At 36.6% G+C, this 27779-nt stretch overlaps 3 protein-coding genes across 3 annotated transcripts in view; all 3 read left to right on the forward strand.

Annotated features, from left to right (window-relative positions):
* The first annotated feature begins 109 nt into the window (after nucleotides 1-109).
* LOC145002544 (uncharacterized) lies at nucleotides 110-6188 on the forward strand. The gene is made up of 2 exons (XM_078961795.1): nucleotides 110-160; nucleotides 5460-6188. The coding sequence occupies exons 1-2, from the start codon at nucleotides 110-112 to the stop codon at nucleotides 6186-6188; spliced, it is 780 nt and encodes a 259-aa protein (XP_078817921.1).
* Nucleotides 6189-6775: 587 nt separating this feature from the next.
* On the forward strand, nucleotides 6776-11352 carry LOC145002545 (uncharacterized). Its single transcript, XM_078961796.1, has 2 exons — nucleotides 6776-6826; nucleotides 10624-11352. Exons 1-2 carry the CDS (start codon nucleotides 6776-6778, stop codon nucleotides 11350-11352), a joined length of 780 nt encoding a protein of 259 aa, XP_078817922.1.
* A 1364-nt stretch (nucleotides 11353-12716) lies between these two features.
* LOC145002546 (uncharacterized) overlaps nucleotides 12717-27779 on the forward strand; it is a 36340-nt gene continuing 21277 nt past the window's right edge. Inside the window, exon 1 of the mRNA XM_078961797.1 lies at nucleotides 12717-12737. Within this exon, the coding sequence (XP_078817923.1) occupies nucleotides 12717-12737 (21 nt within the window). The remainder of the gene's footprint in view (nucleotides 12738-27779) is intronic.

Genomic DNA, 27779 nt, shown 5'->3' on the forward strand with positions numbered 1-27779 from the left:
AGTGTAGTTGCTTGCTCATCGCTATTACAAATCTATAAATGCTGTATTCATGTTCTTGTCGATACAATCCTGATCTTGTCTGTTCCTTTTGCAGCGCTTGATATACGACATGGATTCCGCCGCCATGACATTTTGCAGTAAACCAATCACCTCCCCTCCGGTATGCTCAGCCACTCTCCTTTTTTGCAATCCAGCTCTTTGGTAGCTACATGTATTCAAAATTGTATCACTGTCTGTATGCTTTCGAATACCGGGATGTTAGATAAGTATTATAATCGTATGGGATAGTTTTATCTTTTATTTCGGTGGATTCAATGTGTGCCGTGTGGTCACTGTGCGTGTAAATCAACGAGGCTGATGGTTGATGCAAGCGTTCTGTGGTAGTAATTTGATGAATATCGGCCTTGGATTGCAAATTTCTTTTCTAGATGCTATTGGAATTACTTTGGCTATGCATGAGTGTTTTTTTTTAAATGATGTTCAAAAACTGCTTTGATTAATGGTGTAGGTTGAGATTTCTATCTCATGTCGTCATTTATAGTTCCATTTCGATATATTTCAATGAAAAAAAACTGATATACTATGTGTGAAGATTGCTAAATGAACATGTTCTGAACAACAATCAATGTGCTATATTTCATGTCTGCTAGCCCCTGTTGTGTATATGTAATATGTGGACCAGATATTATTTCTTATATTGAGTGAACATATATGATTCTACTTTGTCGTATATAGCATTGATGTACGATTTTTTTATCTCTCTAATATTTCGATTTTGTGACCTTGCTTTTGTTTAATACATTTTATTCAATGCTTTTGTTTAATACATGTTTTTCATTTCGACACATGAGCTCCGGTAAATGTTTTTTTGTTAGATAACTAGCTAATGATAGTCCAATTTGCAAAGGTAATGGCTGATCAATTGTCTTGACTGCAATCCAATCACCACTAATCTCATCTCTCTGGGCCTTTCTTGGTAATTTGATGTTAACTGTCATTCATTCGACAAATGCGAAACTCTAAGCTTTCTTCCCCAATTCGCATTTATATTATTTCTTGAAAAGATCAGGTGCCAAATGCGAAACTCTAAGCTTTCTTCCCCAATTCGCATTTATACATTAAAAACATCGCATTTTCATTCAAATTCTTCGCATCTTGCATCCATCCGTCTTTGAGTTCATTCGCATTTCATCGCATTAACTGAGAAATTAATCAGTTGTCTCATATTCGCATTTCAGTTGTTTGAGAAACCCACTTACGAACCCAAATGCGAAACCCACTGATTTCAAATGTGAACCAACCAAAAATCATCAACCACGTACTTGTGTCACCAAATGCGAACTGAATATCACCATTAAATTCTCCTCGCATTCCATAGATGCGAACACAATCCAGATCTCCGACTCCAAGCTTGCGAAATCAAAATCAATTAACCTCAAACAAATCGTGAACTTCTTATGCGAACTGTTTTGACCCACAAAACCAAATGCGAACTCAATTGATGTCATATGCGAACTGATTTCATAGATGCGAACACAATTGATTTCATATGCGAATCCACATCCATCGATATGAAACCAATACCAGTTACAAGCAATTAGTAGCAACCATCGATCCTCTAATTTTCAATTACTCAGCCTTCGCTTTTCATACAACCCGTCGACCCTGAAAAATCGATAAACACCAAATGTCTCATTTTTAGATCGATTTTCTGATTAAATGTCATATTTGAAGAATGATCGATTTTCTGATTAAATGACCCCATTTTGCGAAGTTGGACCACTTATATTATTTCTTGAAAAGATCAGGTGCCAAATGCGAAACTCTAAGCTTTCTTCCCCAATTCGCATTTATACATTAAAAACTTCGCATTTTCATTCAAATTCTTCGCATCTTGCATCCATCCGTCTTTGAGTTCATTCGCATTTCATCGCATTAACTGAGAAATTAATCAGTTGTCTCATATTCGCATTTCAGTTGTTTGAGAAACCCAGATACGAACCCAAATGCGAAACCCACTAATTTCAAATGCGAACCAACCAAAAATCATCAACCACGTACTTGTGTCACCAAATGCGAACTGAATATCACCATTAAATTCTCCTCGCATTCTATAGATGCGAACACAATCCAGATCTCCGACTCCAAGCTTGCGAAATCAAAATCAATTAACCTCAAACAAATCGTGAACTTCTTATGCGAACTGTTTTGACCCACAAAACCAAATGCGAACTCAATTGTTGTCATATGCGAACTGATGTCATAGATGCGAACACAATTGATTTCATATGCGAATCCACATCCATCGATATGAAACCAATACCAGTTACAAGCAATTAGTAGCAACCATCGATCCTCTAATTTTCAAGAACTCAGCCTTCGCTTTTCATACAACCCGTCGACCCTGAAAAATCGATAAACACCAAATGTCTCATTTTTAGATCGATTTTCTGATTAAATGTCATATTTGAAGAATGATCGATTTTCTGATTAAATGACCCCATTTTGCGAAGTTGGACCACTTATATTATTTCTTGAAAAGATCAGGTGCCAAATGCGAAACTCTAAGCTTTCTTCCCCAATTCGCATTTATACATTAAAAACTTCGCATTTTCATTCAAATTCTTCGCATCTTGCATCCATCCGTCTTTGAGTTCATTCGCATTTCATCGCATTAACTGAGAAATTAATCAGTTGTCTCATATTCGCATTTCAGTTGTTTGAGAAACCCAGATACGAACCCAAATGCGAAACCCACTAATTTCAAATGCGAACCAACCAAAAATCATCAACCACGTACTTGTGTCACCAAATGCGAACTGAATATCACCATTAAATTCTCCTCGCATTCTATAGATGCGAACACAATCCAGATCTCCGACTCCAAGCTTGCGAAATCAAAATCAATTAACCTCAAACAAATCGTGAACTTCTTATGCGAACTGTTTTGACCCACAAAACCAAATGCGAACTCAATTGTTGTCATATGCGAACTGATTTCATAGATGCGAACACAATTGATTTCATATGCGAATCCACATCCATCGATATGAAACCAATACCAGTTACAAGCAATTAGTAGCAACCATCGATCCTCTAATTTTCAAGAACTCAGCCTTCGCTTTTCATACAACCCGTCGACCCTGAAAAATCGATAAACACCAAATGTCTCATTTTTAGATCGATTTTCTGATTAAATGTCATATTTGAAGAATGATCGATTTTCTGATTAAATGACCCCATTTTGCGAAGTTGGACCACTTATATTATTTCTTGAAAAGATCAGGTGCCAAATGCGAAACTCTAAGCTTTCTTCCCCAATTCGCATTTATACATTAAAAACTTCGCATTTTCATTCAAATTCTTCGCATCTTGCATCCATCCGTCTTTGAGTTCATTCGCATTTCATCGCATTAACTGAGAAATTAATCAGTTGTCTCATATTCGCATTTCAGTTGTTTGAGAAACCCAGATACGAACCCAAATGCGAAACCCACTAATTTCAAATGCGAACCAACCAAAAATCATCAACCACGTACTTGTGTCACCAAATGCGAACTGAATATCACCATTAAATTCTCCTCGCATTCTATAGATGCGAACACAATCCAGATCTCCGACTCCAAGCTTGCGAAATCAAAATCAATTAACCTCAAACAAATCGTGAACTTCTTATGCGAACTGTTTTGACCCACAAAACCAAATGCGAACTCAATTGTTGTCATATGCGAACTGATTTCATAGATGCGAACACAATTGATTTCATATGCGAATCCACATCCATCGATATGAAACCAATACCAGTTACAAGCAATTAGTAGCAACCATCGATCCTCTAATTTTCAAGAACTCAGCCTTCGCTTTTCATACAACCCGTCGACCCTGAAAAATCGATAAACACCAAATGTCTCATTTTTAGATCGATTTTCTGATTAAATGTCATATTTGAAGAATGATCGATTTTCTGATTAAATGACCCCATTTTGCGAAGTTGGACCACTTATATTATTTCTTGAAAAGATCAGGTGCCAAATGCGAAACTCTAAGCTTTCTTCCCCAATTCGCATTTATACATTAAAAACTTCGCATTTTCATTCAAATTCTTCGCATCTTGCATCCATCCGTCTTTGAGTTCATTCGCATTTCATCGCATTAACTGAGAAATTAATCAGTTGTCTCATATTCGCATTTCAGTTGTTTGAGAAACCCAGATACGAACCCAAATGCGAAACCCACTAATTTCAAATGCGAACCAACCAAAAATCATCAACCACGTACTTGTGTCACCAAATGCGAACTGAATATCACCATTAAATTCTCCTCGCATTCTATAGATGCGAACACAATCCAGATCTCCGACTCCAAGCTTGCGAAATCAAAATCAATTAACCTCAAACAAATCGTGAACTTCTTATGCGAACTGTTTTGACCCACAAAACCAAATGCGAACTCAATTGTTGTCATATGCGAACTGATTTCATAGATGCGAACACAATTGATTTCATATGCGAATCCACATCCATCGATATGAAACCAATACCAGTTACAAGCAATTAGTAGCAACCATCGATCCTCTAATTTTCAAGAACTCAGCCTTCGCTTTTCATACAACCCGTCGACCCTGAAAAATCGATAAACACCAAATGTCTCATTTTTAGATCGATTTTCTGATTAAATGTCATATTTGAAGAATGATCGATTTTCTGATTAAATGACCCCATTTTGCGAAGTTGGACCACTTATATTATTTCTTGAAAAGATCAGGTGCCAAATGCGAAACTCTAAGCTTTCTTCCCCAATTCGCATTTATACATTAAAAACTTCGCATTTTCATTCAAATTCTTCGCATCTTGCATCCATCCGTCTTTGAGTTCATTCGCATTTCATCGCATTAACTGAGAAATTAATCAGTTGTCTCATATTCGCATTTCAGTTGTTTGAGAAACCCAGATACGAACCCAAATGCGAAACCCACTAATTTCAAATGCGAACCAACCAAAAATCATCAACCACGTACTTGTGTCACCAAATGCGAACTGAATATCACCATTAAATTCTCCTCGCATTCTATAGATGCGAACACAATCCAGATCTCCGACTCCAAGCTTGCGAAATCAAAATCAATTAACCTCAAACAAATCGTGAACTTCTTATGCGAACTGTTTTGACCCACAAAACCAAATGCGAACTCAATTGTTGTCATATGCGAACTGATTTCATAGATGCGAACACAATTGATTTCATATGCGAATCCACATCCATCGATATGAAACCAATACCAGTTACAAGCAATTAGTAGCAACCATCGATCCTCTAATTTTCAAGAACTCAGCCTTCGCTTTTCATACAACCCGTCGACCCTGAAAAATCGATAAACACCAAATGTCTCATTTTTAGATCGATTTTCTGATTAAATGTCATATTTGAAGAATGATCGATTTTCTTATTATTGTTTTTAGGAATTATACTGTTCCTTAATTACATTTGTCTATCCTTCTATTGTTGAAAATGCCAATAATCCGATGTTTTTCCAAGAAAGAGCAATCCTTGCACCGAAAAATGAAGTTGTTCAAGAAATAAACAATCGTTTGTTAAAATTATTTCCTGGAGATGAAAAAGAATACTTAAGTTCAGACAGTCTTTGTCAATCGGAGTTTGTACACGATGACTTTGACGAATCTTTATACACTCCTGATGTTCTAAATGGCCTTAGACCTTCAGGTATGCCAATTCATAAATTGGTATTAAAAGTCGGTGTTCCAGTTATGTTATTGAGGAATATTGACCAAAAATACGGTTTGTGTAATGGAACAAGGCTACGAGTTATAGCATTGGGTAAGCGTGTTATAGAAGCAGAGATTATTTCTGGAAGTAATATAGGAAAACGTACGTTTATTCCAAGAATGTCACTGACCCCTTCGGATAAAAGGATTCCTTTCACATTTCAGCGAAGACAGTTTCCACTTGCTGTATGCTTTGCGATGACAATAAACAAAAGTCAAGGACAGTCGCTATCAAAGGTTGGTTTGTTTTTAAGACAACCAGTGTTTACTCATGGACAGTTGTATGTTGCATTGTCTAGAGTTAAAAGCAGAGATGGATTGAAAATATTAATTTTAGACAACGAAGGAAACCCTACCAATAAGACATCTAATGTTGTATTCAAAGAAGTATTTGGAAATTTGTGATTTGTAAAAATTATTTAATTAGAACATTTCATTAATGATTTCTTTTTGGTATTTTGAGTTCAATTACACACTTATTCAATAAACTTTTCACTTATATGTGTTGTATTATTTTAATAATTCGTTGATGTTCGAAATTTTATATTATTTTTTTCAAGAAACCCGTGTAACACACGGGTATTACACCTAGTGGTGAATAAATCATAAATGTATGTATAGCCAAAACCAAAGAAAGTCCGTTTTGGGCGGAGAATTCAATCTGTGAGCATCATAGATTTCATCGACACCCCTCCCCTCTTTCTTCTTTACTTGTACTACTTCATTGCTCTCACACTCTCTCGCTCAACCGCTACGCCTAATTCTTGAATTTTTGCCCGCCTCTCGATAATTTCGGAGTGAGTTGCCTTCTTACATATACACTCTTCATTCCTTCTTAATTTTGATTTCGATTTCCTCTCTAACAAGTTGGATCTTACTTTCAAGTGTAGTTGCTTGCTCATCGCTATTACAAATCTATAAATGCTGTATTCATGTTCTTGTCGATACAATCCTGATCTTGTCTGTTCCTTTTGCAGCGCTTGATATACGACATGGATTCCGCCGCCATGACATTTTGCAGTAAACCAATCACCTCCCCTCCGGTATGCTCAGCCACTCTCCTTTTTTGCAATCCAGCTCTTTGGTAGCTACATGTATTCAAAATTGTATCACTGTCTGTATGCTTTCGAATACCGGGATGTTAGATAAGTATTATAATCGTATGGGATAGTTTTATCTTTTATTTCGGTGGATTCAATGTGTGCCGTGTGGTCACTGTGCGTGTAAATCAACGAGGCTGATGGTTGATGCAAGCGTTCTGTGGTAGTAATTTGATGAATATCGGCCTTGGATTGCAAATTTCTTTTCTAGATGCTATTGGAATTACTTTGGCTATGCATGAGTGTTTTTTTTTAAATGATGTTCAAAAACTGCTTTGATTAATGGTGTAGGTTGAGATTTCTATCTCATGTCGTCATTTATAGTTCCATTTCGATATATTTCAATGAAAAAAAACTGATATACTATGTGTGAAGATTGCTAAATGAACATGTTCTGAACAACAATCAATGTGCTATATTTCATGTCTGCTAGCCCCTGTTGTGTATATGTAATATGTGGACCAGATATTATTTCTTATATTGAGTGAACATATATGATTCTACTTTGTCGTATATAGCATTGATGTACGATTTTTTTATCTCTCTAATATTTCGATTTTGTGACCTTGCTTTTGTTTAATACATTTTATTCAATGCTTTTGTTTAATACATGTTTTTCATTTCGACACATGAGCTCCGGTAAATGTTTTTTTGTTAGATAACTAGCTAATGATAGTCCAATTTGCAAAGGTAATGGCTGATCAATTGTCTTGACTGCAATCCAATCACCACTAATCTCATCTCTCTGGGCCTTTCTTGGTAATTTGATGTTAACTGTCATTCATTCGACAAATGCGAAACTCTAAGCTTTCTTCCCCAATTCGCATTTATATTATTTCTTGAAAAGATCAGGTGCCAAATGCGAAACTCTAAGCTTTCTTCCCCAATTCGCATTTATACATTAAAAACATCGCATTTTCATTCAAATTCTTCGCATCTTGCATCCATCCGTCTTTGAGTTCATTCGCATTTCATCGCATTAACTGAGAAATTAATCAGTTGTCTCATATTCGCATTTCAGTTGTTTGAGAAACCCACTTACGAACCCAAATGCGAAACCCACTGATTTCAAATGTGAACCAACCAAAAATCATCAACCACGTACTTGTGTCACCAAATGCGAACTGAATATCACCATTAAATTCTCCTCGCATTCCATAGATGCGAACACAATCCAGATCTCCGACTCCAAGCTTGCGAAATCAAAATCAATTAACCTCAAACAAATCGTGAACTTCTTATGCGAACTGTTTTGACCCACAAAACCAAATGCGAACTCAATTGATGTCATATGCGAACTGATTTCATATGCGAATCCACATCCATCGATATGAAACCAATACCAGTTACAAGCAATTAGTAGCAACCATCGATCCTCTAATTTTCAATTACTCAGCCTTCGCTTTTCATACAACCCGTCGACCCTGAAAAATCGATAAACACCAAATGTCTCATTTTTAGATCGATTTTCTGATTAAATGTCATATTTGAAGAATGATCGATTTTCTGATTAAATGACCCCATTTTGCGAAGTTGGACCACTTATATTATTTCTTGAAAAGATCAGGTGCCAAATGCGAAACTCTAAGCTTTCTTCCCCAATTCGCATTTATACATTAAAAACTTCGCATTTTCATTCAAATTCTTCGCATCTTGCATCCATCCGTCTTTGAGTTCATTCGCATTTCATCGCATTAACTGAGAAATTAATCAGTTGTCTCATATTCGCATTTCAGTTGTTTGAGAAACCCAGATACGAACCCAAATGCGAAACCCACTAATTTCAAATGCGAACCAACCAAAAATCATCAACCACGTACTTGTGTCACCAAATGCGAACTGAATATCACCATTAAATTCTCCTCGCATTCTATAGATGCGAACACAATCCAGATCTCCGACTCCAAGCTTGCGAAATCAAAATCAATTAACCTCAAACAAATCGTGAACTTCTTATGCGAACTGTTTTGACCCACAAAACCAAATGCGAACTCAATTGTTGTCATATGCGAACTGATTTCATAGATGCGAACACAATTGATTTCATATGCGAATCCACATCCATCGATATGAAACCAATACCAGTTACAAGCAATTAGTAGCAACCATCGATCCTCTAATTTTCAAGAACTCAGCCTTCGCTTTTCATACAACCCGTCGACCCTGAAAAATCGATAAACACCAAATGTCTCATTTTTAGATCGATTTTCTGATTAAATGTCATATTTGAAGAATGATCGATTTTCTGATTAAATGACCCCATTTTGCGAAGTTGGACCACTTATATTATTTCTTGAAAAGATCAGGTGCCAAATGCGAAACTCTAAGCTTTCTTCCCCAATTCGCATTTATACATTAAAAACTTCGCATTTTCATTCAAATTCTTCGCATCTTGCATCCATCCGTCTTTGAGTTCATTCGCATTTCATCGCATTAACTGAGAAATTAATCAGTTGTCTCATATTCGCATTTCAGTTGTTTGAGAAACCCAGATACGAACCCAAATGCGAAACCCACTAATTTCAAATGCGAACCAACCAAAAATCATCAACCACGTACTTGTGTCACCAAATGCGAACTGAATATCACCATTAAATTCTCCTCGCATTCTATAGATGCGAACACAATCCAGATCTCCGACTCCAAGCTTGCGAAATCAAAATCAATTAACCTCAAACAAATCGTGAACTTCTTATGCGAACTGTTTTGACCCACAAAACCAAATGCGAACTCAATTGTTGTCATATGCGAACTGATTTCATAGATGCGAACACAATTGATTTCATATGCGAATCCACATCCATCGATATGAAACCAATACCAGTTACAAGCAATTAGTAGCAACCATCGATCCTCTAATTTTCAAGAACTCAGCCTTCGCTTTTCATACAACCCGTCGACCCTGAAAAATCGATAAACACCAAATGTCTCATTTTTAGATCGATTTTCTGATTAAATGTCATATTTGAAGAATGATCGATTTTCTGATTAAATGACCCCATTTTGCGAAGTTGGACCACTTATATTATTTCTTGAAAAGATCAGGTGCCAAATGCGAAACTCTAAGCTTTCTTCCCCAATTCGCATTTATACATTAAAAACTTCGCATTTTCATTCAAATTCTTCGCATCTTGCATCCATCCGTCTTTGAGTTCATTCGCATTTCATCACATTAACTGAGAAATTAATCAGTTGTCTCATATTCGCATTTCAGTTGTTTGAGAAACCCAGATACGAACCCAAATGCGAAACCCACTAATTTCAAATGCGAACCAACCAAAAATCATCAACCACGTACTTGTGTCACCAAATGCGAACTGAATATCACCATTAAATTCTCCTCGCATTCTATAGATGCGAACACAATCCAGATCTCCGACTCCAAGCTTGCGAAATCAAAATCAATTAACCTCAAACAAATCGTGAACTTCTTATGCGAACTGTTTTGACCCACAAAACCAAATGCGAACTCAATTGTTGTCATATGCGAACTGATTTCATAGATGCGAACACAATTGATTTCATATGCGAATCCACATCCATCGATATGAAACCAATACCAGTTACAAGCAATTAGTAGCAACCATCGATCCTCTAATTTTCAAGAACTCAGCCTTCGCTTTTCATACAACCCGTCGACCCTGAAAAATCGATAAACACCAAATGTCTCATTTTTAGATCGATTTTCTGATTAAATGTCATATTTGAAGAATGATCGATTTTCTTATTATTGTTTTTAGGAATTATACTGTTCCTTAATTACATTTGTCTATCCTTCTATTGTTGAAAATGCCAATAATCCGATGTTTTTCCAAGAAAGAGCAATCCTTGCACCGAAAAATGAAGTTGTTCAAGAAATAAACAATCGTTTGTTAAAATTATTTCCTGGAGATGAAAAAGAATACTTAAGTTCAGACAGTCTTTGTCAATCGGAGTTTGTACACGATGACTTTGACGAATCTTTATACACTCCTGATGTTCTAAATGGCCTTAGACCTTCAGGTATGCCAATTCATAAATTGGTATTAAAAGTCGGTGTTCCAGTTATGTTATTGAGGAATATTGACCAAAAATACGGTTTGTGTAATGGAACAAGGCTACGAGTTATAGCATTGGGTAAGCGTGTTATAGAAGCAGAGATTATTTCTGGAAGTAATATAGGAAAACGTACGTTTATTCCAAGAATGTCACTGACCCCTTCGGATAAAAGGATTCCTTTCACATTTCAGCGAAGACAGTTTCCACTTGCTGTATGCTTTGCGATGACAATAAACAAAAGTCAAGGACAGTCGCTATCAAAGGTTGGTTTGTTTTTAAGACAACCAGTGTTTACTCATGGACAGTTGTATGTTGCATTGTCTAGAGTTAAAAGCAGAGATGGATTGAAAATATTAATTTTAGACAACGAAGGAAACCCTACCAATAAGACATCTAATGTTGTATTCAAAGAAGTATTTGGAAATTTGTGATTTGTAAAAATTATTTAATTAGAACATTTCATTAATGATTTCTTTTTGGTATTTTGAGTTCAATTACACACTTATTCAATAAACTTTTCACTTATATGTGTTGTATTATTTTAATAATTCGTTGATGTTCGAAATTTTATATTATTTTTTTCAAGAAACCCGTGTAACACACGGGTATTACACCTAGTGGTGAATAAATCATAAATGTATGTATAGCCAAAACCAAAGAAAGTCCGTTTTGGGCGGAGAATTCAATCTGTGAGCATCATAGATTTCATCGACACCCCTCCCCTCTTTCTTCTTTACTTGTACTACTTCATTGCTCTCACACTCTCTCGCTCAACCGCTACGCCTAATTCTTGAATTTTTGCCTGCCTCTCGATAATTTCGGAGTGAGTTGCCTTCTTACATATACACTCTTCATTCCTTCTTAATTTTGATTTCGATTTCCTCTCTAACAAGTTGGATCTTACTTTCAAGTGTAGTTGCTTGCTCATCGCTATTACAAATCTATAAATGCTGTATTCATGTTCTTGTCGATACAATCCTGATCTTGTCTGTTCCTTTTGCAGCGCTTGATATACGACATGGATTCCGCCGCCATGACATTTTGAAGTAAACCAATCACCTCCCCTCCGGTATGCTCAGCCACTCTCCTTTTTTGCAATCCAGCTCTTTGGTAGCTACATGTATTCAAAATTGTATCACTGTCTGTATGCTTTCGAATACCGGGATGTTAGATAAGTATTATAATCGTATGGGATAGTTTTATCTTTTATTTCGGTGGATTCAATGTGTGCCGTGTGGTCACTGTGCGTGTAAATCAACGAGGCTGATGGTTGATGCAAGCGTTCTGTGGTAGTAATTTGATGAATATCGGCCTTGGATTGCAAATTTCTTTTCTAGATGCTATTGGAATTACTTTGGCTATGCATGAGTGTTTTTTTTTAAATGATGTTCAAAAACTGCTTTGATTAATGGTGTAGGTTGAGATTTCTATCTCATGTCGTCATTTATAGTTCCATTTCGATATATTTCAATGAAAAAAAACTGATATACTATGTGTGAAGATTGCTAAATGAACATGTTCTGAACAACAATCAATGTGCTATATTTCATGTCTGCTAGCCCCTGTTGTGTATATGTAATATGTGGACCAGATATTATTTCTTATATTGAGTGAACATATATGATTCTACTTTGTCGTATATAGCATTGATGTACGATTTTTTTATCTCTCTAATATTTCGATTTTGTGACCTTGCTTTTGTTTAATACATTTTATTCAATGCTTTTGTTTAATACATGTTTTTCATTTCGACACATGAGCTCCGGTAAATGTTTTTTTGTTAGATAACTAGCTAATGATAGTCCAATTTGCAAAGGTAATGGCTGATCAATTGTCTTGACTGCAATCCAATCACCACTAATCTCATCTCTCTGGGCCTTTCTTGGTAATTTGATGTTAACTGTCATTCATTCGACAAATGCGAAACTCTAAGCTTTCTTCCCCAATTCGCATTTATATTATTTCTTGAAAAGATCAGGTGCCAAATGCGAAACTCTAAGCTTTCTTCCCCAATTCGCATTTATACATTAAAAACATCGCATTTTCATTCAAATTCTTCGCATCTTGCATCCATCCGTCTTTGAGTTCATTCGCATTTCATCGCATTAACTGAGAAATTAATCAGTTGTCTCATATTCGCATTTCAGTTGTTTGAGAAACCCACTTACGAACCCAAATGCGAAACCCACTGATTTCAAATGTGAACCAACCAAAAATCATCAACCACGTACTTGTGTCACCAAATGCGAACTGAATATCACCATTAAATTCTCCTCGCATTCCATAGATGCGAACACAATCCAGATCTCCGACTCCAAGCTTGCGAAATCAAAATCAATTAACCTCAAACAAATCGTGAACTTCTTATGCGAACTGTTTTGACCCACAAAACCAAATGCGAACTCAATTGATGTCATATGCGAACTGATTTCATAGATGCGAACACAATTGATTTCATATGCGAATCCACATCCATCGATATGAAACCAATACCAGTTACAAGCAATTAGTAGCAACCATCGATCCTCTAATTTTCAATTACTCAGCCTTCGCTTTTCATACAACCCGTCGACCCTGAAAAATCGATAAACACCAAATGTCTCATTTTTAGATCGATTTTCTGATTAAATGTCATATTTGAAGAATGATCGATTTTCTGATTAAATGACCCCATTTTGCGAAGTTGGACCACTTATATTATTTCTTGAAAAGATCAGGTGCCAAATGCGAAACTCTAAGCTTTCTTCCCCAATTCGCATTTATACATTAAAAACTTCGCATTTTCATTCAAATTCTTCGCATCTTGCATCCATCCGTCTTTGAGTTCATTCGCATTTCATCGCATTAACTGAGAAATTAATCAGTTGTCTCATATTCGCATTTCAGTTGTTTGAGAAACCCAGATACGAACCCAAATGCGAAACCCACTAATTTCAAATGCGAACCAACCAAAAATCATCAACCACGTACTTGTGTCACCAAATGCGAACTGAATATCACCATTAAATTCTCCTCGCATTCCATAGATGCGAACACAATCCAGATCTCCGACTCCAAGCTTGCGAAATCAAAATCAATTAACCTCAAACAAATCGTGAACTTCTTATGCGAACTGTTTTGACCCACAAAACCAAATGCGAACTCAATTGTTGTCATATGCGAACTGATTTCATAGATGCGAACACAATTGATTTCATATGCGAATCCACATCCATCGATATGAAACCAATACCAGTTACAAGCAATTAGTAGCAACCATCGATCCTCTAATTTTCAATTACTCAGCCTTCGCTTTTCATACAACCCGTCGACCCTGAAAAATCGATAAACACCAAATGTCTCATTTTTAGATCGATTTTCTGATTAAATGTCATATTTGAAGAATGATCGATTTTCTGATTAAATGACCCCATTTTGCGAAGTTGGACCACTTATATTATTTCTTGAAAAGATCAGGTGCCAAATGCGAAACTCTAAGCTTTCTTCCCCAATTCGCATTTATACATTAAAAACTTCGCATTTTCATTCAAATTCTTCGCATCTTGCATCCATCCGTCTTTGAGTTCATTCGCATTTCATCGCATTAACTGAGAAATTAATCAGTTGTCTCATATTCGCATTTCAGTTGTTTGAGAAACCCAGATACGAACCCAAATGCGAAACCCACTAATTTCAAATGCGAACCAACCAAAAATCATCAACCACGTACTTGTGTCACCAAATGCGAACTGAATATCACCATTAAATTCTCCTCGCATTCTATAGATGCGAACACAATCCAGATCTCCGACTCCAAGCTTGCGAAATCAAAATCAATTAACCTCAAACAAATCGTGAACTTCTTATGCGAACTGTTTTGACCCACAAAACCAAATGCGAACTCAATTGTTGTCATATGCGAACTGATTTCATAGATGCGAACACAATTGATTTCATATGCGAATCCACATCCATCGATATGAAACCAATACCAGTTACAAGCAATTAGTAGCAACCATCGATCCTCTAATTTTCAAGAACTCAGCCTTCGCTTTTCATACAACCCGTCGACCCTGAAAAATCGATAAACACCAAATGTCTCATTTTTAGATCGATTTTCTGATTAAATGTCATATTTGAAGAATGATCGATTTTCTGATTAAATGACCCCATTTTGCGAAGTTGGACCACTTATATTATTTCTTGAAAAGATCAGGTGCCAAATGCGAAACTCTAAGCTTTCTTCCCCAATTCGCATTTATACATTAAAAACTTCGCATTTTCATTCAAATTCTTCGCATCTTGCATCCATCCGTCTTTGAGTTCATTCGCATTTCATCGCATTAACTGAGAAATTAATCAGTTGTCTCATATTCGCATTTCAGTTGTTTGAGAAACCCAGATACGAACCCAAATGCGAAACCCACTAATTTCAAATGCGAACCAACCAAAAATCATCAACCACGTACTTGTGTCACCAAATGCGAACTGAATATCACCATTAAATTCTCCTCGCATTCTATAGATGCGAACACAATCCAGATCTCCGACTCCAAGCTTGCGAAATCAAAATCAATTAACCTCAAACAAATCGTGAACTTCTTATGCGAACTGTTTTGACCCACAAAACCAAATGCGAACTCAATTGTTGTCATATGCGAACTGATTTCATAGATGCGAACACAATTGATTTCATATGCGAATCCACATCCATCGATATGAAACCAATACCAGTTACAAGCAATTAGTAGCAACCATCGATCCTCTAATTTTCAAGAACTCAGCCTTCGCTTTTCATACAACCCGTCGACCCTGAAAAATCGATAAACACCAAATGTCTCATTTTTAGATCGATTTTCTGATTAAATGTCATATTTGAAGAATGATCGATTTTCTGATTAAATGACCCCATTTTGCGAAGTTGGACCACTTATATTATTTCTTGAAAAGATCAGGTGCCAAATGCGAAACTCTAAGCTTTCTTCCCCAATTCGCATTTATACATTAAAAACTTCGCATTTTCATTCAAATTCTTCGCATCTTGCATCCATCCGTCTTTGAGTTCATTCGCATTTCATCGCATTAACTGAGAAATTAATCAGTTGTCTCATATTCGCATTTCAGTTGTTTGAGAAACCCAGATACGAACCCAAATGCGAAACCCACTAATTTCAAATGCGAACCAACCAAAAATCATCAACCACGTACTTGTGTCACCAAATGCGAACTGAATATCACCATTAAATTCTCCTCGCATTCTATAGATGCGAACACAATCCAGATCTCCGACTCCAAGCTTGCGAAATCAAAATCAATTAACCTCAAACAAATCGTGAACTTCTTATGCGAACTGTTTTGACCCACAAAACCAAATGCGAACTCAATTGTTGTCATATGCGAACTGATTTCATAGATGCGAACACAATTGATTTCATATGCGAATCCACATCCATCGATATGAAACCAATACCAGTTACAAGCAATTAGTAGCAACCATCGATCCTCTAATTTTCAAGAACTCAGCCTTCGCTTTTCATACAACCCGTCGACCCTGAAAAATCGATAAACACCAAATGTCTCATTTTTAGATCGATTTTCTGATTAAATGTCATATTTGAAGAATGATCGATTTTCTGATTAAATGACCCCATTTTGCGAAGTTGGACCACTTATATTATTTCTTGAAAAGATCAGGTGCCAAATGCGAAACTCTAAGCTTTCTTCCCCAATTCGCATTTATACATTAAAAACTTCGCATTTTCATTCAAATTCTTCGCATCTTGCATCCATCCGTCTTTGAGTTCATTCGCATTTCATCGCATTAACTGAGAAATTAATCAGTTGTCTCATATTCGCATTTCAGTTGTTTGAGAAACCCAGATACGAACCCAAATGCGAAACCCACTAATTTCAAATGCGAACCAACCAAAAATCATCAACCACGTACTTGTGTCACCAAATGCGAACTGAATATCACCATTAAATTCTCCTCGCATTCTATAGATGCGAACACAATCCAGATCTCCGACTCCAAGCTTGCGAAATCAAAATCAATTAACCTCAAACAAATCGTGAACTTCTTATGCGAACTGTTTTGACCCACAAAACCAAATGCGAACTCAATTGTTGTCATATGCGAACTGATTTCATAGATGCGAACACAATTGATTTCATATGCGAATCCACATCCATCGATATGAAACCAATACCAGTTACAAGCAATTAGTAGCAACCATCGATCCTCTAATTTTCAAGAACTCAGCCTTCGCTTTTCATACAACCCGTCGACCCTGAAAAATCGATAAACACCAAATGTCTCATTTTTAGATCGATTTTCTGATTAAATGTCATATTTGAAGAATGATCGATTTTCTGATTAAATGACCCCATTTTGCGAAGTTGGACCACTTATATTATTTCTTGAAAAGATCAGGTGCCAAATGCGAAACTCTAAGCTTTCTTCCCCAATTCGCATTTATACATTAAAAACTTCGCATTTTCATTCAAATTCTTCGCATCTTGCATCCATCCGTCTTTGAGTTCATTCGCATTTCATCGCATTAACTGAGAAATTAATCAGTTGTCTCATATTCGCATTTCAGTTGTTTGAGAAACCCAGATACGAACCCAAATGCGAAACCCACTAATTTCAAATGCGAACCAACCAAAAATCATCAACCACGTACTTGTGTCACCAAATGCGAACTGAATATCACCATTAAATTCTCCTCGCATTCTATAGATGCGAACACAATCCAGATCTCCGACTCCAAGCTTGCGAAATCAAAATCAATTAACCTCAAACAAATCGTGAACTTCTTATGCGAACTGTTTTGACCCACAAAACCAAATGCGAACTCAATTGTTGTCATATGCGAACTGATTTCATAGATGCGAACACAATTGATTTCATATGCGAATCCACATCCATCGATATGAAACCAATACCAGTTACAAGCAATTAGTAGCAACCATCGATCCTCTAATTTTCAAGAACTCAGCCTTCGCTTTTCATACAACCCGTCGACCCTGAAAAATCGATAAACACCAAATGTCTCATTTTTAGATCGATTTTCTGATTAAATGTCATATTTGAAGAATGATCGATTTTCTGATTAAATGACCCCATTTTGCGAAGTTGGACCACTTATATTATTTCTTGAAAAGATCAGGTGCCAAATGCGAAACTCTAAGCTTTCTTCCCCAATTCGCATTTATACATTAAAAACTTCGCATTTTCATTCAAATTCTTCGCATCTTGCATCCATCCGTCTTTGAGTTCATTCGCATTTCATCGCATTAACTGAGAAATTAATCAGTTGTCTCATATTCGCATTTCAGTTGTTTGAGAAACCCAGATACGAACCCAAATGCGAAACCCACTAATTTCAAATGCGAACCAACCAAAAATCATCAACCACGTACTTGTGTCACCAAATGCGAACTGAATATCACCATTAAATTCTCCTCGCATTCTATAGATGCGAACACAATCCAGATCTCCGACTCCAAGCTTGCGAAATCAAAATCAATTAACCTCAAACAAATCGTGAACTTCTTATGCGAACTGTTTTGACCCACAAAACCAAATGCGAACTCAATTGTTGTCATATGCGAACTGATTTCATAGATGCGAACACAATTGATTTCATATGCGAATCCACATCCATCGATATGAAACCAATACCAGTTACAAGCAATTAGTAGCAACCATCGATCCTCTAATTTTCAAGAACTCAGCCTTCGCTTTTCATACAACCCGTCGACCCTGAAAAATCGATAAACACCAAATGTCTCATTTTTAGATCGATTTTCTGATTAAATGTCATATTTGAAGAATGATCGATTTTCTGATTAAATGACCCCATTTTGCGAAGTTGGACCACTTATATTATTTCTTGAAAAGATCAGGTGCCAAATGCGAAACTCTAAGCTTTCTTCCCCAATTCGCATTTATACATTAAAAACTTCGCATTTTCATTCAAATTCTTCGCATCTTGCATCCATCCGTCTTTGAGTTCATTCGCATTTCATCGCATTAACTGAGAAATTAATCAGTTGTCTCATATTCGCATTTCAGTTGTTTGAGAAACCCAGATACGAACCCAAATGCGAAACCCACTAATTTCAAATGCGAACCAACCAAAAATCATCAACCACGTACTTGTGTCACCAAATGCGAACTGAATATCACCATTAAATTCTCCTCGCATTCTATAGATGCGAACACAATCCAGATCTCCGACTCCAAGCTTGCGAAATCAAAATCAATTAACCTCAAACAAATCGTGAACTTCTTATGCGAACTGTTTTGACCCACAAAACCAAATGCGAACTCAATTGTTGTCATATGCGAACTGATTTCATAGATGCGAACACAATTGATTTCATATGCGAATCCACATCCATCGATATGAAACCAATACCAGTTACAAGCAATTAGTAGCAACCATCGATCCTCTAATTTTCAAGAACTCAGCCTTCGCTTTTCATACAACCCGTCGACCCTGAAAAATCGATAAACACCAAATGTCTCATTTTTAGATCGATTTTCTGATTAAATGTCATATTTGAAGAATGATCGATTTTCTGATTAAATGACCCCATTTTGCGAAGTTGGACCACTTATATTATTTCTTGAAAAGATCAGGTGCCAAATGCGAAACTCTAAGCTTTCTTCCCCAATTCGCATTTATACATTAAAAACTTCGCATTTTCATTCAAATTCTTCGCATCTTGCATCCATCCGTCTTTGAGTTCATTCGCATTTCATCGCATTAACTGAGAAATTAATCAGTTGTCTCATATTCGCATTTCAGTTGTTTGAGAAACCCAGATACGAACCCAAATGCGAAACCCACTAATTTCAAATGCGAACCAACCAAAAATCATCAACCACGTACTTGTGTCACCAAATGCGAACTGAATATCACCATTAAATTCTCCTCGCATTCTATAGATGCGAACACAATCCAGATCTCCGACTCCAAGCTTGCGAAATCAAAATCAATTAACCTCAAACAAATCGTGAACTTCTTATGCGAACTGTTTTGACCCACAAAACCAAATGCGAACTCAATTGTTGTCATATGCGAACTGATTTCATAGATGCGAACACAATTGATTTCATATGCGAATCCACATCCATCGATATGAAACCAATACCAGTTACAAGCAATTAGTAGCAACCATCGATCCTCTAATTTTCAAGAACTCAGCCTTCGCTTTTCATACAACCCGTCGACCCTGAAAAATCGATAAACACCAAATGTCTCATTTTTAGATCGATTTTCTGATTAAATGTCATATTTGAAGAATGATCGATTTTCTGATTAAATGACCCCATTTTGCGAAGTTGGACCACTTATATTATTTCTTGAAAAGATCAGGTGCCAAATGCGAAACTCTAAGCTTTCTTCCCCAATTCGCATTTATACATTAAAAACTTCGCATTTTCATTCAAATTCTTCGCATCTTGCATCCATCCGTCTTTGAGTTCATTCGCATTTCATCGCATTAACTGAGAAATTAATCAGTTGTCTCATATTCGCATTTCAGTTGTTTGAGAAACCCAGATACGAACCCAAATGCGAAACCCACTAATTTCAAATGCGAACCAACCAAAAATCATCAACCACGTACTTGTGTCACCAAATGCGAACTGAATATCACCATTAAATTCTCCTCGCATTCTATAGATGCGAACACAATCCAGATCTCCGACTCCAAGCTTGCGAAATCAAAATCAATTAACCTCAAACAAATCGTGAACTTCTTATGCGAACTGTTTTGACCCACAAAACCAAATGCGAACTCAATTGTTGTCATATGCGAACTGATTTCATAGATGCGAACACAATTGATTTCATATGCGAATCCACATCCATCGATATGAAACCAATACCAGTTACAAGCAATTAGTAGCAACCATCGATCCTCTAATTTTCAAGAACTCAGCCTTCGCTTTTCATACAACCCGTCGACCCTGACAAATCGATAAACACCAAATGTCTCATTTTTAGATCGATTTTCTGATTAAATGTCATATTTGAAGAATGATCGATTTTCTGATTAAATGACCCCATTTTGCGAAGTTGGACCACTTATATTATTTCTTGAAAAGATCAGGTGCCAAATGCGAAACTCTAAGCTTTCTTCCCCAATTCGCATTTATACATTAAAAACTTCGCATTTTCATTCAAATTCTTCGCATCTTGCATCCATCCGTCTTTGAGTTCATTCGCATTTCATCGCATTAACTGAGAAATTAATCAGTTGTCTCATATTCGCATTTCAGTTGTTTGAGAAACCCAGATACGAACCCAAATGCGAAACCCACTAATTTCAAATGCGAACCAACCAAAAATCATCAACCACGTACTTGTGTCACCAAATGCGAACTGAATATCACCATTAAATTCTCCTCGCATTCTATAGATGCGAACACAATCCAGATCTCCGACTCCAAGCTTGCGAAATCAAAATCAATTAACCTCAAACAAATCGTGAACTTCTTATGCGAACTGTTTTGACCCACAAAACCAAATGCGAACTCAATTGTTGTCATATGCGAACTGATTTCATAGATGCGAACACAATTGATTTCATATGCGAATCCACATCCATCGATATGAAACCAATACCAGTTACAAGCAATTAGTAGCAACCATCGATCCTCTAATTTTCAAGAACTCAGCCTTCGCTTTTCATACAACCCGTCGACCCTGAAAAATCGATAAACACCAAATGTCTCATTTTTAGATCGATTTTCTGATTAAATGTCATATTTGAAGAATGATCGATTTTCTGATTAAATGACCCCATTTTGCGAAGTTGGACCACTTATATTATTTCTTGAAAAGATCAGGTGCCAAATGCGAAACTCTAAGCTTTCTTCCCCAATTCGCATTTATACATTAAAAACTTCGCATTTTCATTCAAATTCTTCGCATCTTGCATCCATCCGTCTTTGAGTTCATTCGCATTTCATCGCATTAACTGAGAAATTAATCAGTTGTCTCATATTCGCATTTCAGTTGTTTGAGAAACCCAGATACGAACCCAAATGCGAAACCCACTAATTTCAAATGCGAACCAACCAAAAATCATCAACCACGTACTTGTGTCACCAAATGCGAACTGAATATCACCATTAAATTCTCCTCGCATTCTATAGATGCGAACACAATCCAGATCTCCGACTCCAAGCTTGCGAAATCAAAATCAATTAACCTCAAACAAATCGTGAACTTCTTATGCGAACTGTTTTGACCCACAAAACCAAATGCGAACTCAATTGTTGTCATATGCGAACTGATTTCATAGATGCGAACACAATTGATTTCATATGCGAATCCACATCCATCGATATGAAACCAATACCAGTTACAAGCAATTAGTAGCAACCATCGATCCTCTAATTTTCAAGAACTCAGCCTTCGCTTTTCATACAACCCGTCGACCCTGAAAAATCGATAAACACCAAATGTCTCATTTTTAGATCGATTTTCTGATTAAATGTCATATTTGAAGAATGATCGATTTTCTGATTAAATGACCCCATTTTGCGAAGTTGGACCACTTATATTATTTCTTGAAAAGATCAGGTGCCAAATGCGAAACTCTAAGCTTTCTTCCCCAATTCGCATTTATACATTAAAAACTTCGCATTTTCATTCAAATTCTTCGCATCTTGCATCCATCCGTCTTTGAGTTCATTCGCATTTCATCGCATTAACTGAGAAATTAATCAGTTGTCTCATATTCGCATTTCAGTTGTTTGAGAAACCCAGATACGAACCCAAATGCGAAACCCACTAATTTCAAATGCGAACCAACCAAAAATCATCAACCACGTACTTGTGTCACCAAATGCGAACTGAATATCACCATTAAATTCTCCTCGCATTCTATAGATGCGAACACAATCCAGATCTCCGACTCCAAGCTTGCGAAATCAAAATCAATTAACCTCAAACAAATCGTGAACTTCTTATGCGAACTGTTTTGACCCACAAAACCAAATGCGAACTCAATTGTTGTCATATGCGAACTGATTTCATAGATGCGAACACAATTGATTTCATATGCGAATCCACATCCATCGATATGAAACCAATACCAGTTACAAGCAATTAGTAGCAACCATCGATCCTCTAATTTTCAAGAACTCAGCCTTCGCTTTTCATACAACCCGTCGACCCTGAAAAATCGATAAACACCAAATGTCTCATTTTTAGATCGATTTTCTGATTAAATGTCATATTTGAAGAATGATCGATTTTCTGATTAAATGACCCCATTTTGCGAAGTTGGACCACTTATATTATTTCTTGAAAAGATCAGGTGCCAAATGCGAAACTCTAAGCTTTCTTCCCCAATTCGCATTTATACATTAAAAACTTCGCATTTTCATTCAAATTCTTCGCATCTTGCATCCATCCGTCTTTGAGTTCATTCGCATTTCATCGCATTAACTGAGAAATTAATCAGTTGTCTCATATTCGCATTTCAGTTGTTTGAGAAACCCAGATACGAACCCAAATGCGAAACCCACTAATTTCAAATGCGAACCAACCAAAAATCATCAACCACGTACTTGTGTCACCAAATGCGAACTGAATATCACCATTAAATTCTCCTCGCATTCTATAGATGCGAACACAATCCAGATCTCCGACTCCAAGCTTGCGAAATCAAAATCAATTAACCTCAAACAAATCGTGAACTTCTTATGCGAACTGTTTTGACCCACAAAACCAAATGCGAACTCAATTGTTGTCATATGCGAACTGATTTCATAGATGCGAACACAATTGATTTCATATGCGAATCCACATCCATCGATATGAAACCAATACCAGTTACAAGCAATTAGTAGCAACCATCGATCCTCTAATTTTCAAGAACTCAGCCTTCGCTTTTCATACAACCCGTCGACCCTGAAAAATCGATAAACACCAAATGTCTCATTTTTAGATCGATTTTCTGATTAAATGTCATATTTGAAGAATGATCGATTTTCTGATTAAATGACCCCATTTTGCGAAGTTGGACCACTTATATTATTTCTTGAAAAGATCAGGTGCCAAATGCGAAACTCTAAGCTTTCTTCCCCAATTCGCATTTATACATTAAAAACTTCGCATTTTCATTCAAATTCTTCGCATCTTGCATCCATCCGTCTTTGAGTTCATTCGCATTTCATCGCATTAACTGAGAAATTAATCAGTTGTCTCATATTCGCATTTCAGTTGTTTGAGAAACCCAGATACGAACCCAAATGCGAAACCCACTAATTTCAAATGCGAACCAACCAAAAATCATCAACCACGTACTTGTGTCACCAAATGCGAACTGAATATCACCATTAAATTCTCCTCGCATTCTATAGATGCGAACACAATCCAGATCTCCGACTCCAAGCTTGCGAAATCAAAATCAATTAACCTCAAACAAATCGTGAACTTCTTATGCGAACTGTTTTGACCCACAAAACCAAATGCGAACTCAATTGTTGTCATATGCGAACTGATTTCATAGATGCGAACACAATTGATTTCATATGCGAATCCACATCCATCGATATGAAACCAATACCAGTTACAAGCAATTAGTAGCAACCATCGATCCTCTACTTTTCAAGAACTCAGCCTTCGCTTTTCATACAACCCGTCGACCCTGAAAAATCGATAAACACCAAATGTCTCATTTTTAGATCGATTTTCTGATTAAATGTCATATTTGAAGAATGATCGATTTTCTGATTAAATGACCCCATTTTGCGAAGTTGGACCACTTATATTATTTCTTGAAAAGATCAGGTGCCAAATGCGAAACTCTAAGCTTTCTTCCCCAATTCGCATTTATACATTAAAAACTTCGCATTTTCATTCAAATTCTTCGCATCTTGCATCCATCCGTCTTTGAGTTCATTCGCATTTCATCGCATTAACTGAGAAATTAATCAGTTGTCTCATATTCGCATTTCAGTTGTTTGAGAAACCCAGATACGAACCCAAATGCGAAACCCACTAATTTCAAATGCGAACCAACCAAAAATCATCAACCACGTACTTGTGTCACCAAATGCGAACTGAATATCACCATTAAATTCTCCTCGCATTCTATAGATGCGAACACAATCCAGATCTCCGACTCCAAGCTTGCGAAATCAAAATCAATTAACCTCAAACAAATCGTGAACTTCTTATGCGAACTGTTTTGACCCACAAAACCAAATGCGAACTCAATTGTTGTCATATGCGAACTGATTTCATAGATGCGAACACAATTGATTTCATATGCGAATCCACATCCATCGATATGAAACCAATACCAGTTACAAGCAATTAGTAGCAACCATCGATCCTCTAATTTTCAAGAACTCAGCCTTCGCTTTTCATACAACCCGTCGACCCTGAAAAATCGATAAACACCAAATGTCTCATTTTTAGATCGATTTTCTGATTAAATGTCATATTTGAAGAATGATCGATTTTCTGATTAAATGACCCCATTTTGCGAAGTTGGACCACTTATATTATTTCTTGAAAAGATCAGGTGCCAAATGCGAAACTCTAAGCTTTCTTCCCCAATTCGCATTTATACATTAAAAACTTCGCATTTTCATTCAAATTCTTCGCATCTTGCATCCATCCGTCTTTGAGTTCATTCGCATTTCATCGCATTAACTGAGAAATTAATCAGTTGTCTCATATTCGCATTTCAGTTGTTTGAGAAACCCAGATACGAACCCAAATGCGAAACCCACTAATTTCAAATGCGAACCAACCAAAAATCATCAACCACGTACTTGTGTCACCAAATGCGAACTGAATATCACCATTAAATTCTCCTCGCATTCTATAGATGCGAACACAATCCAGATCTCCGACTCCAAGCTTGCGAAATCAAAATCAATTAACCTCAAACAAATCGTGAACTTCTTATGCGAACTGTTTTGACCCACAAAACCAAATGCGAACTCAATTGTTGTCATATGCGAACTGATTTCATAGATGCGAACACAATTGATTTCATATGCGAATCCACATCCATCGATATGAAACCAATACCAGTTACAAGCAATTAGTAGCAACCATCGATCCTCTAATTTTCAAGAACTCAGCCTTCGCTTTTCATACAACCCGTCGACCCTGAAAAATCGATAAACACCAAATGTCTCATTTTTAGATCGATTTTCTGATTAAATGTCATATTTGAAGAATGATCGATTTTCTGATTAAATGACCCCATTTTGCGAAGTTGGACCACTTATATTATTTCTTGAAAAGATCAGGTGCCAAATGCGAAACTCTAAGCTTTCTTCCCCAATTCGCATTTATACATTAAAAACTTCGCATTTTCATTCAAATTCTTCGCATCTTGCATCCATCCGTCTTTGAGTTCATTCGCATTTCATCGCATTAACTGAGAAATTAATCAGTTGTCTCATATTCGCATTTCAGTTGTTTGAGAAACCCAGATACGAACCCAAATGCGAAACCCACTAATTTCAAATGCGAACCAACCAAAAATCATCAACCACGTACTTGTGTCACCAAATGCGAACTGAATATCACCATTAAATTCTCCTCGCATTCTATAGATGCGAACACAATCCAGATCTCCGACTCCAAGCTTGCGAAATCAAAATCAATTAACCTCAAACAAATCGTGAACTTCTTATGCGAACTGTTTTGACCCACAAAACCAAATGCGAACTCAATTGTTGTCATATGCGAACTGATTTCATAGATGCGAACACAATTGATTTCATATGCGAATCCACATCCATCGATATGAAACCAATACCAGTTACAAGCAATTAGTAGCAACCATCGATCCTCTAATTTTCAAGAACTCAGCCTTCGCTTTTCATACAACCCGTCGACCCTGACAAATCGATAAACACCAAATGTCTCATTTTTAGATCGATTTTCTGATTAAATGTCATATTTGAAGAATGATCGATTTTCTGATTAAATGACCCCATTTTGCGAAGTTGGACCACTTATATTATTTCTTGAAAAGATCAGGTGCCAAATGCGAAACTCTAAGCTTTCTTCCCCAATTCGCATTTATACATTAAAAACTTCGCATTTTCATTCAAATTCTTCGCATCTTGCATCCATCCGTCTTTGAGTTCATTCGCATTTCATCGCATTAACTGAGAAATTAATCAGTTGTCTCATATTCGCATTTCAGTTGTTTGAGAAACCCAGATACGAACCCAAATGCGAAACCCACTAATTTCAAATGCGAACCAACCAAAAATCATCAACCACGTACTTGTGTCACCAAATGCGAACTGAATATCACCATTAAATTCTCCTCGCATTCTATAGATGCGAACACAATCCAGATCTCCGACTCCAAGCTTGCGAAATCAAAATCAATTAACCTCAAACAAATCGTGAACTTCTTATGCGAACTGTTTTGACCCACAAAACCAAATGCGAACTCAATTGTTGTCATATGCGAACTGATTTCATAGATGCGAACACAATTGATTTCATATGCGAATCCACATCCATCGATATGAAACCAATACCAGTTACAAGCAATTAGTAGCAACCATCGATCCTCTAATTTTCAAGAACTCAGCCTTCGCTTTTCATACAACCCGTCGACCCTGAAAAATCGATAAACACCAAATGTCTCATTTTTAGATCGATTTTCTGATTAAATGTCATATTTGAAGAATGATCGATTTTCTGATTAAATGACCCCATTTTGCGAAGTTGGACCACTTATATTATTTCTTGAAAAGATCAGGTGCCAAATGCGAAACTCTAAGCTTTCTTCCCCAATTCGCATTTATACATTAAAAACTTCGCATTTTCATTCAAATTCTTCGCATCTTGCATCCATCCGT

Source organism: Lactuca saligna, chromosome 6 (genome assembly GCF_052625555.1).
Source record: "Lactuca saligna cultivar CGN05327 chromosome 6, ASM5262555v1, whole genome shotgun sequence".
Lineage (NCBI taxonomy): Eukaryota > Viridiplantae > Streptophyta > Magnoliopsida > Asterales > Asteraceae > Lactuca > Lactuca saligna.